General features: G+C 34.8%; 2 protein-coding genes across 2 annotated transcripts; one reads left to right on the plus strand and one right to left on the minus strand.

The window, feature by feature from the left end:
* Nucleotides 1-1,395: 1,395 nt before the first annotated feature.
* Nucleotides 1,396-6,447, minus strand: LOC142615735 (uncharacterized). The gene is made up of 7 exons (XM_075788548.1): nt 6,087-6,447; nt 4,627-5,247; nt 4,003-4,190; nt 2,647-2,885; nt 2,363-2,562; nt 1,780-1,905; nt 1,396-1,673 (listed from the first exon to the last, which is right to left on the minus strand). Exons 1-7 carry the CDS (start codon nt 6,240-6,242, stop codon nt 1,575-1,577), a joined length of 1,629 nt encoding a protein of 542 aa, XP_075644663.1. The 5' UTR covers nt 6,243-6,447; the 3' UTR covers nt 1,396-1,574.
* Nucleotides 6,424-11,073, plus strand: LOC142615739 (uncharacterized). The gene is made up of 3 exons (XM_075788559.1): nt 6,424-6,563; nt 6,674-6,739; nt 10,745-11,073. The coding sequence occupies exons 1-3, from the start codon at nt 6,516-6,518 to the stop codon at nt 10,802-10,804; spliced, it is 174 nt and encodes a 57-aa protein (XP_075644674.1). The 5' UTR covers nt 6,424-6,515; the 3' UTR covers nt 10,805-11,073.

Genomic DNA, 11,073 nt, shown 5'->3' on the forward strand with positions numbered 1-11,073 from the left:
CAAGTTCTAAATTAATTCTTACGAATAAGTTTTGCAGCTGGTATCTTTCGAGAAATTATTCACTTCACCGGAGGACCATATTAATAATGTTTAGTGATCCTCCCACTCAAGAATATTGTGCCATGTGTGACAATTTGTTGAGTCAGATCCTAATTACTAACTCAATCATACATTTTTTTAAAATAAAAAATAAAAAATCCTTATAATTGGGATGGTGACTAGGGATTTGACTCAATAAATTGTCACACATGGTCACAATTTTATTGTGTGGAAAGACAACTAGGTATTATTGATGTGGTTCTCCCAGTAGAGTGAATGTCATTCATGACACAATAATATTGAGTGAGAGGACTACTAAGTATTGCTAAATGTGGTAGTTGTCCTAAAATGGTGAATAATTTCTCAGTGTCTCATGCCAAATACAAGAAACTTGCATTGGAATTGATACAAGTTGATGGCCATAATGAATAAGAGTCCAAATATCAGTTTGCCTTATGGCCTGTTTGGATGTTTAAAAAAGGAGGGGGAGTAGAGTAGAGGGAAGGGGAGTAATTCAATTACCTTGTTTGAGAGTTTTTTAAGGAAGGAGGGGGAGGGGTTTGGAGGGGTTTGAAGGGGTTTCAACTACTTCCAACCCCCTCATTTTTAATTCCCCCAAATTGGAGAGATTTAGAGGGAGAGTAGAGCACATAAAATTATTGATAAAGTAAATTACCTAATTTACCCTTATTATATTTATAAAATTACAATGTTAAAAACAAGGGGAATGGCTAATTACTCCCTTCCCCCCTTACTAATTATAAAAACATCCAAACAAGGTGGAGGGTAATTATTCTCCTCTACTCTCCTCCCCACTACTCCCCTCCCCTCTACTCCCCTCTACTCTCCTCCTTCTCTAAACTCCCAAACAGGCCATTAGGCAAATCTTTAAGCCTGGATTAAGACCTATATTAATGGTCCATTTAGATGGAGGACCAACTCTACTCTACTCCCTTCCACTCCCCTTCCTTTCCCTTTTCATCCAAACGGACCCTTAACGAGGCCAATTCGAGTCCTATTTAGATTATCCGATATGAACTACCCTATGCAGATGAGCCCATCTTAATGGCATTTTTTTTCCTCTCGTAATAAAAGGCTGAAGGTGAAATCATGAGTTCAAAAACCGTGTGAACTTGCCAATATCATCTACCCTCTTTTACAAAGTGTACTACGTGGTTTCTTGGTTGTTATTGTTAGCCGTTTCTACTCTGTACCACGGAGCTACCTTGGTCTTCCAACATGATAAATAATAGCCATTTGTTTCCTAAAATTCTATTTAGCTGTACAAGGCCAATTGATATAAGCACAATGCAGCGCAGTTGCAGCAGTAGATTATGTATCGAGAAGATTGCTATATGTAGAAAAGCTTCAAATGTTTGGCCACTTTTATTCTTCTCTAGTTTTCTTTACAGCAACTTCCCAGCCTAACAAGACTCTCAAAGAGTCATTTGCATAATTTACACTTTCTAAATACTAATACACCTGAGCAGCAAAAGTATAATATGGCACTTGTACTATCTTAAATCTATACAATCTTAACGATCTTCTCGCCGAACTGCGTTGGGATCAGAGATCATGTCCATCATCATCTTTTCGGGCGATTCATCCCAACTTCCAAATGTTTTCAAGTCAACCTGCAAGAGGAGCGAATAAACATAAGATTTATGTCATCTATACCTAACTTTCAAATGCAAAATTCAAAAGCATACAAGATGCCTTAATCTGATCTAGGCAGGTTACCTTTCGTCTTTGCTCTGTGAAAAGCTCCTCTCTCTTCTTGTATGAACTCTGCACTTCCTTAGCTGCTTTCCCACCTAATCCCCAAACTTCAATTTCCGAAATCAAAGCTTCAACAGGTAGGAACCCCTGAAATACAGTTATTCACATTTGTAAATAAATAGTGAAGCTTTGACTGGGGTATAAGATGGTCTTGCTAATGCATAGATTGCATAGTATTGGAGACCACATTTCTTAGTGAATTCCAATGTAACCTTTATAATATGCATGATGGATAATTTTAGTTTTATCTCATAAGTCAAGAAAGAAAATATCAGATCAGAGATCAAACTAATTACATCAAGTAGTCTATTTTCTTAAAACATAAATTCGAGTTGAAATGGAGGGGAAAACAGTATTTAAGTCAGACATAGGGTAAATAATGTAGATGACATATGAAAAACTAAAACAGTATTACTAAAATGTGACAAATAGTAGACAAAACTTAACAATTTTAGATCCAGAGCTTTTTCAGTGATAACTTAAAAACCAGCATTTGAATCCATTGAAATATTGGTCTCAAAACTCTCAAACCTTACAATTGTACCTGATCTGGGAAGAGGGCACCAGGTTGGTAAGTTTTGTCAGTGGCATGATGGCGAATAGTAACTCTGGCAAAATCTTCATCGACAAAGACTCTCTCATTTCCCATAGTTCCTCCAAATGCAATTCCGACAGGCTTATGCTGTCGTTCATATACTTTACCAGTAGGATGCAAGTGGCAATACACAAAGTTCTTTTCTTTCCCTGTCAATGATTACATATGTCATTGGACTTGCTCAATTTTTCTGGCAAAATACTAGAAAGGAAATATGGACCTATGTTATATACCAGCAGACGGAAAGACATGGAAGACAGGACTTATAGCGTATAGACTTCCTGAGCTTCCATAGAACAGATCCTTATTTTCAAAACCGTTCTCTGTAAGTGCCCCAATGATCCATTTTTTAACATTGGTGCTACCCACATGAGCATCTTCTTTACTTGCAGACACCAACATTAGCAATGGACCTTTGTATCCTCCAATATTAGACCAGAATCTATTTAAGCCTCTCCCATGAAGAGATGACCTACAAAGTCATAGAAAATAACAGCTAATCAAGCAATTCTACATATGCATTTGTGTCTAAAAAAGTATGAAGTAAGATATCCTAGTCAACTTAACAATTTTATCATCACCCATTTGAAATGAAGTTCAGAAAAGAAAACAATAAGATTATTTTCAAACCACATGATGCCTGCATTCCATACATATAGGTTTCTAAAATAAAATAGATAATTTTCTGTGAAAGTTGTAGCCACAAAATGAAGAATGCATGAATATGATATTGAAATATGCATCATAAACAATAAATGTTGTATCCAATGCAAAAGGCTTCTATTATGTGTGCTAAAGTATACTTGTATTTTGAAAAGGTAAGAAAAAGTGAGGTTCTAAAAAATTGTACATAAAAGCTAATAACTGTTAAACAAGCAATTCTATATGTGCATTCGTGTCTAAAAAAGTAGAAGTAAGAAATCCTAGTCAATCTAACAATTTTGTCATCACCCATTTGAATTGACGTTCAGAAAAGAAAACAATAAGGTTATTTGCAAAACACACAATGCCTGCATTCCAAATATTAAGGTTTCAACAAAAGAATAGATGTGAAAGTTGTAGCCACAAAATGAAGAATGCATGAATATGATTTTGAAATATGCATCATGAACAATAAATGTTGTATCCAATGCAAAAGGCTTCCATTATGTGGGGCATCATAAACAATAATGATCAAATTTTAAGAGGCCACTGCTAAAACTCTATTCTAAATTTAAACTTGGTTGTCAGCATAACTAGGCTGGTGGCTGTTTGTTGTTGCCAGCCACATATTCCTACGACAAGCAAAAAATAAAAAAGTGAAGTCCCGTAAGGATGAAACTAACAGAAAATTTCATGTATCTATCAATTCCAATTTCAATTGGACAGAACTCTGCATATTTGAAAGAATCTGGAAGCTAAATGGTAGAAGACGTAACACCTCAGGCAACAGTCAACTAATGAATTTTTAAAAGAAATTTAATTTCTCATATGGAACATCCACCCGTATTTAATGAATCTAAAGACCATCAACAGTGTCAAGCAGGAACCAGCACAAGATATAATAGAATATTTTAATCAATAAAAGATCAACGTTTAAGATGACAAACTGATAAAGAAGTTTTCCATCCATTCCATCACCATCGCTTGGAAAGCATAATTGCAAGATCTCTTCACTTATGGTACTTCTCAGTGTGAGGGAAATTGCCCATGCCCTTCCACAGGTTAAGAGATTAGAATTGCATGACTTAGTTGAGGACATATTTCCTAGCGATGAACTTGAAGATGTCGTTTCATCCTGAAAATAAACCATTGGTACAAAGATTCCTTTCAACCAAATGAAATATACATATTTTTCCATAATCATCATACTGAAGAAAGCTAGCTAATACAATGAATTTTTCCTTTAAAAAAATTGGTAATTGTGTAAACTGCTTGATTGAATTGACGTCTCATAACAAATTAAATATTGGGCAGTATTTATGAAGGTTGAAGAGGATTATTAAAAAGAATGAGAGTGACAGTCACAATATCATATAATATGTGAAAGCATAAAGCTGTTACCCATTAGTTTAGCTACAAAGTTCACATTGTCCATGTACATGCATAGTGAGCAAATCATCACATAAGCAATGCTACTGCTGATAGATGCAAGACAATGTGATGATGAAATTTGGATGACATGGAATCATAAAGTTCAATAATTTTCAGATTCAAAGAAAGAAATTTAATACCTCTGAAGTGAGAACGTTTTGAAGTCTCGCATGGACAACTTGTGTTAAGCAATCTGGGAGGCTCGGCATTGTTTTAAAGGCCCATGTAAGAAACTTTGCCATGGGAAGTTCAACTTCCAAGGCTGAGACATCACAATCCCACGCATTCAAGTCACTGGCAGCTTCAGCACACGATGTGACTGCTGATAATACAAGATGACTAACATCCGGGAGACAAAGATTTTCTTTTCCTTTTGCTTTGAAATTTCTCGAAGTTCTATAATCCCATGACATAGTCCAACACATCCAAAGAAGCATAGTTACATCGTTGGCCAAAAGTGAACCGCTTATCTTACAATCAGCATCATCAGATTCAAACTCCAGCTTCAAAGGAAGACCTGCTTTTGTCACTGTTGCAGCATACAGTCTGAACAATGTATTAAATGACATTGATGCTGACATTCTTCCACAGCACTTATTATAACCTCTCACAAACTCAACCCAATTTAGTCCCCCTTTTTGGGTAAAAAAAAGGAGGTCAACAATGGATGAACCTAGGTTTTCCAATAACACGGGAAATGAACCAGGCATCTTGGTGGGTGCTTCACATACTGGGCTTTTATAATTTATGTGGAAATATTGCTGTAACACGCAGATTTTATTTGTTAGAACGTAAAATTTACGTTTGAAATATAAAACAAGTACTAAATCTCACCTACTAATTAACACACACACACATATTAACTAACAAAATGCACATCAGTACTTTGCACTAACCCAAATTATCTGCTTGGTTGCTGTGTGAAATATCATTTTGGCATTCATTGTTGATAATTAATTACCGCTTGTCCAAAAGCTTAAGATGTTCAAAAATGGAGAATTTTATGTAATTTAAAATTTTTAAAATGGGATGTAGAGCGGAAACAGAATTCATTTTAAACCTTAAGTTGTAAGAAGAGGGTAAATTTAATGGGATTTTAACTTCGGAGGAAGAGTTCAAAGTTCAAACCCAGATCATTTGTTCTGATCCCCTGATAAATTATCACTTGTCCCTATAACTTAAGCAATTTACAAATGATGAATTTAATCATTTAGCCATTATTCTACCACTCGAGTTAACATATACATATATACATACATACATACATATATACACACACACACACCATTCATTTAATCATTTAATCAATCAGATATTATTTACTATTTAATCCATAAACTCATCTTTTATGCTAATTTCAAACTACAAAAACTTGAATTTAAACAATTGTTTGATGACATGACTATTGATTATTTTGGCAATTTTGAAAATTTGCAAAGCATGAAATATATATATTAATTGGGCTATCATGGTACGAATTATATTTTGCATAAAGAATTAATTATGATGATTAAGGCATTGAGTATGGAAATGAATTGAAAAAGTGGGGTTTCTGGTAATATAAAAAAAAAAAAAAGAAAAAAAAGAAATTGGGTGGTACCTGGAGAGCATTGAGAGGAAGTGCATTAGATTGAGGATCTACAAGCTTGGAAAAAACTTTCTTCAGCATAGGAAGAGCTCCCGTAGAAGCTGCTATGGATTCCAACTCTCGTTGTTCACTCGATACCTTCTGCTCACTCGAACTCGATGCTCCCATTCTCGCTCTCCAATTTTCCTTCCTGATCTCCACCGTTTTAGACGATGTCGGTTGTTCAGTTATTTTTTATTTTTATAAGTTGGTTTTTTATTTTTTTTGTTGGGTTTGGCATTTCATGGGCCGAACCTGGGTCCTAGTTTGGTTCTTAAACCCGACCCGATACAAAATGTTTTTATAAAAAAAAAAAAAGAAAGCAGTTCACAAATCAGGAGGTGTGATCTGGATTAGGGTTTAGGCAGTTTGGACAATTGCAACTTCTAGCCATTACCGATCATGACTCCACCTCCAGGCCCTTATTCTGGCGCTAGCACTCTCGCCCTGGTACCTACTTCTTTATCATTTTCTCAGTTCAATTTCACTCTGTTTTTTTTTTTTTTTTGTGTAATTTTAATTTCGATATTAAAAGTTTGATTTCTTTTTTGTCTTTGTAGGTGGCGCGTGCTTCTGCTTTCACTTTTGGTGTGGTTTATGGAGGCATCAAGCTTAAGGTTCTCAAGGTACTTGCTTGTCCACTCTTTCTACCTTAGATCCACTTCTTAATTATTTATTTCACCTTTTTTTTTTTTTGGTTCTTTGGATGAATATTTATTTTATTGCTAATTGTTGCAAATGTGTAAATGTTTTTAATTCCTTTGCTCCTCTTGGATTATTCCATTGAAAGCCAAAAAGTATACCAAAGTATGATTGTAATTTAAGATTTCTTCACAAAAAATCACATTTCAGAACACATCAAACCTGTATCCGTTCATTATAGAGATTGCAATAAAATGCTGTGCGAAGAATATCTACTTTGTTTCTTATTATTGAATGTGTGATTATTCGTCTCTCCAAATTGTCCACATAATGCGAATAGGGACAACCTCAAATCTCACTTTTCTCACTATATGACTAGTATCTTCGGAAAGTTAAGATTGTGGACCATAACTCGAGCCACATTACTATGTGAAGGAACAATTAGACCTTTGTTTCTAAGTTTGGAATGATGCCTTACTGAAGTTAGGTTGCTTTATGCCTTTATGTTGGAAAGATTCATTTTTATTTAAAAATTATCTTAAGAAAAATTGAAGCTTTGGTAAATTAAAGAAAATTAGGAAGCAAGGTTATTTTGAAGTCTCTTGGGGAGCTCGATTTGCTTTTTAAGAGCTATAGATTGTTTTGTCTTTAGAGCATAAGAATCTGTATATTGATGCCTGTAGTAATTTACTGTAAATTTTTTCATAACTTACCGGCTGTATTACTCACTAAATTAAGGGTCAAGATGGTCATGCCTATTACGTATCATAAACTCTCAGAACGCTCGTTATTTGTTAACTATGTACTGATATATTATATAATACAGATATGTTGACATGTCAAAATTTTGATATTCTCAGATTCAATTGGATGGTTTGTGTGTGTTAGGTTAAAGGATGAATAGCAATGATAAAATTGATTTGGGAGTTATTTAAAATAGAAGAAAACATGATCATCAATGAGCTCTAGCTCAAATGGGACTTCCTCCTCCTTTAATAAAGGGATAGAGGGTAAGTTTGTGTGGCCAAGATCTACAGGGTGTGCGTGTGTTACTTTTTTTAAATTTTATTCCCCCTGAATTGTGTGTGTACCTAATCAATAAAAAAACAAAATAAAACAAAAGAGCACATCCACCATTATCCATATTGGATATTCATAGAAATTTAGAAATTTTACAGTTTCTAACTTTCTAAGACACTATGAATACGTTTGGATGCAGCGTTTTCCAGCTGCGTCCACGTTTTTTTTTTTTTTTTCCACGCGCATATGTCACTGTTCATTGGCTATGAACAGTACTTTTTGGGATGAACAGTAATTTTTACACATTAAAAAATTATTTTTGTACAGTGTTTTCAGTTTTCAGCAATAATTTCTATCCAAACGGACTCTATATCTTGAATTTTACATTTAAACCCCCTTTTCCTTAAGAAGTATCCTCGTCCTATCCATGAAAAAAATTCTTATTGATGGAGGTGTATTCCAACATATGTGATACAAATACATATTGGGGGCGTTTGGTTCGCTTGATGCTACATCAAGTGCAATGGTACATTATTGTAATCCTAGATTCATGTAATGTGATCAATGGAATCCAACATTACAATGTTTGGCTGGTTAATTATGTTACCAATGTAATGTTAGAATGCCATTACAATTTACAATGAATTTCCAGAATTGCCCATTTAAATAATTAAATAACATTTTTAAAATAAAAAATCATAAAATATTTAAACAAAACTTTCCTTCACTTTCTCATTAACCAAACAACTCAAATTTACAATATTTTTATATCACAATTTTTAATTTCAGTTCTACTTTCTTGGACTTTCTCACCAACCAAACAATCAAACTCCACCATATCACAGCCATGCAGAAACCAAGATTTTCTAGAAGAAAAACTCCATACAAACAACTCAAAAAATTTTAAAAAACAAACAAACAAACAAATTTCTTCCACAATTTCTCTTTTCTCGGACTTTCTCACCAACCAAACAACATATCAAGATTTTCAAGAAGAAAAACTCCACACGAAATCAAGCCAAGAATAAATCCTTCAATGGGACAAGCCTCTCTCTCCTCAAACCCTAGCTTCTTCATATCCCACATCCTCAACCCTAGGAAGATCAGTGCGTTTGGTTCACTGACTATTAACCCCACTGATTTCGGCTTCAAACCCCATGGAAAATCGGAGATGACAATGTAGTCTATTCTTCATCAACACTGCCTCCTCCAGTGAAGTCTTTGTCTTTGTCTTCATCTTCATCTGCTAGAACTTGATCCAAAGAGAGAGAGACAGAAATTGATCTGAAGAGAAAGAGAGAGAGAGGGGGGGGGGGGGGCTGGGATTGATCTGAAGAGAGAGAGAGAAAGAGGGGCTGGGTTTGACGAGAGAGGAAGCTAGGGTTTGAAAATATTTATGGGCAATTTTGTAAATATAATTTATTACTATGGGCAATTTTGTCATTTCATTAAATTATTATCTCCCATTCATAAGTAATGTAAGATTACCTCTATTTAAGAAGGTGGTGTGATTAAGGTGATATAGTATATTTTGTGATCTTACATTACCTTAATGTTAGAAAAAATTAAGTGAACCAAACACCTTAATGTCACATTACCGTAATGGGCATCACATCAAGGGCACACCACGATGAACCAAACGCCCCTATTAGGTATGGGTACAATGGCTTTTTTGATGTATTTGTGCTTCATATTTTATTATTAATAAGTGAAACAGGTAATAACACATCATTTATGACTTTCCTTTGTATGGGGCAACAAACCCAAAACATTACAAGAAATATGAGCATTGCTTAAAAAAAAGGGGATAGGATGCAGGATTGCAGGGCTAGCTTAGTCCCATAACTTTCAAGAGTTTGGTGTTTGGATAAATCCAACTGGCTAGTGTGAATTCCCACTTACTAAAACACTTTAATTGCCAATAAACATGGTCTTCCACGTCACCATCCCTTTTTCTATGATGCACTACAATCAACATATCACACACAGCCCACTTAATGATTTTTCTGAAGTTCTAAGAAATTGATTGTGCTGCTACCTGAGTTCACCCCCAGTGTGTACAGGGGTGGTTTTTTTTCAATAAAATTTTCATAACTTATCCAAAAAAAATAAAAATAAAAATCTGCAGTTCTTTTTGGTGCTCAATTTGATCATTTATCAAGATCAAGAATGTGTACATTGTCAAAATCTGAGTGGATGATGACCATCGAAGTAAACTCTAATTAAAGATGAATCAATTACTAGAGTAGAAATTTTAAAGGATATGGGAATTGGTGATCCAAGAGTGGAGGTCCATATGCTAGGATCAGCTGAGCAATCGGCCTCTGTCCTATTGTTATGGGTGGGTTTGAAAGTTGTAGTTGGAGTCACCATGCTTGCATTTGTACTGCCTTTTAGATGATAAAAAGATTCAGCGTTGATTAGTTGTGATGTGTAGGTAATTCAACTAGGAAAGATTGCGGATACCTAGGTGAGTTAGTCAGATCATTAAGAAGAAAGGGATGAAGAAGATGAGAAAGACAAGAAGTCTGTTCATTGAGGATATGTTTTGGGGCTGTGGAGATCTCTTTTTTGTTTTTAATAATAATGCTGTGTTGATAGAATGCATATTGAGGCATTATTTCAAGAAAGAGCCACCACTATCTTGTCGTTTTAATTGCTAAGCATGTTCAAATTTAGTGGTTGAAGCGACATCAAAAAGCTGGGAGCTTACTAATATGCACTAGTGTGGTGAAGTAGAATAGAAATATATATATATATATATTTCATTTCAAAGCAGATCTAGTCTGTTTCTGAAAGCATTTGTTTACTTTGTGTTCGATATTTTTCTTTGAAAAGTTTTTTGTCTTTATTTATATATACATTTATTTATTTATTCTCCCCCCCCCCCCCATCTACTGCCTTTCTTGCTTTTATATATGGCAGTCAAAACTCAAAGGAATTAATTATTTTTGCCCCTTTGTTACCAGGCAAAGGCAAATGCCAGGGCAAAGGCACATAAGAAGGCAGAAGCTAAGGATCATCATTGATGGGCCCTGGTAGTTACATTTTGCACGACTGGCAGTGAGAGAGAGAGAGAGAGGGAGACAGACAGCTTCACTTATGTTTCTTTTATAAGATGAAGATATATTTTTTTCTTTTATAATGATCTTTTGAGTATTTGTTGGCTCTCTGGCCCTGTATGATGTCCTTTTATGAATGGCAGATGGTTAGTTTGTTGCGGCTAAGGGCATGATTGTTCAAGCATATGCATTTCTTTTCCTCAATAATATATTGCTTGTGCGGTGTTCATGCTTTA

Source organism: Castanea sativa, chromosome 1, assembly GCF_040712315.1.
Source record: "Castanea sativa cultivar Marrone di Chiusa Pesio chromosome 1, ASM4071231v1".
Taxonomy (NCBI): domain Eukaryota; kingdom Viridiplantae; phylum Streptophyta; class Magnoliopsida; order Fagales; family Fagaceae; genus Castanea; species Castanea sativa.

Excerpts from the sequence above, each read along its gene's own strand:
- LOC142615735 (XM_075788548.1), bottom strand. The coding sequence starts at position 6,242 with ATGGGAGCATCGAGTTCGAGTGAGCAGAAGGTATCGAGTGAACAACGA. Across the intron at positions 2,563-2,646 it reads CCATGTCTTTCCGTCTGCTG|GGAAAGAAAAGAACTTTGTG; the intron begins GTATATAACATA and ends AATCATTGACAG. Across the intron at positions 1,906-2,362 it reads GTGCCCTCTTCCCAGATCAG|GGGTTCCTACCTGTTGAAGC; the intron begins GTACAATTGTAA and ends ACTGTATTTCAG.
- LOC142615739 (XM_075788559.1), top strand. The coding sequence starts at position 6,516 with ATGACTCCACCTCCAGGCCCTTATTCTGGCGCTAGCACTCTCGCCCTG. Across the intron at positions 6,564-6,673 it reads GCGCTAGCACTCTCGCCCTG|GTGGCGCGTGCTTCTGCTTT; the intron begins GTACCTACTTCT and ends TTGTCTTTGTAG. Across the intron at positions 6,740-10,744 it reads TCAAGCTTAAGGTTCTCAAG|GCAAAGGCAAATGCCAGGGC; the intron begins GTACTTGCTTGT and ends CTTTGTTACCAG.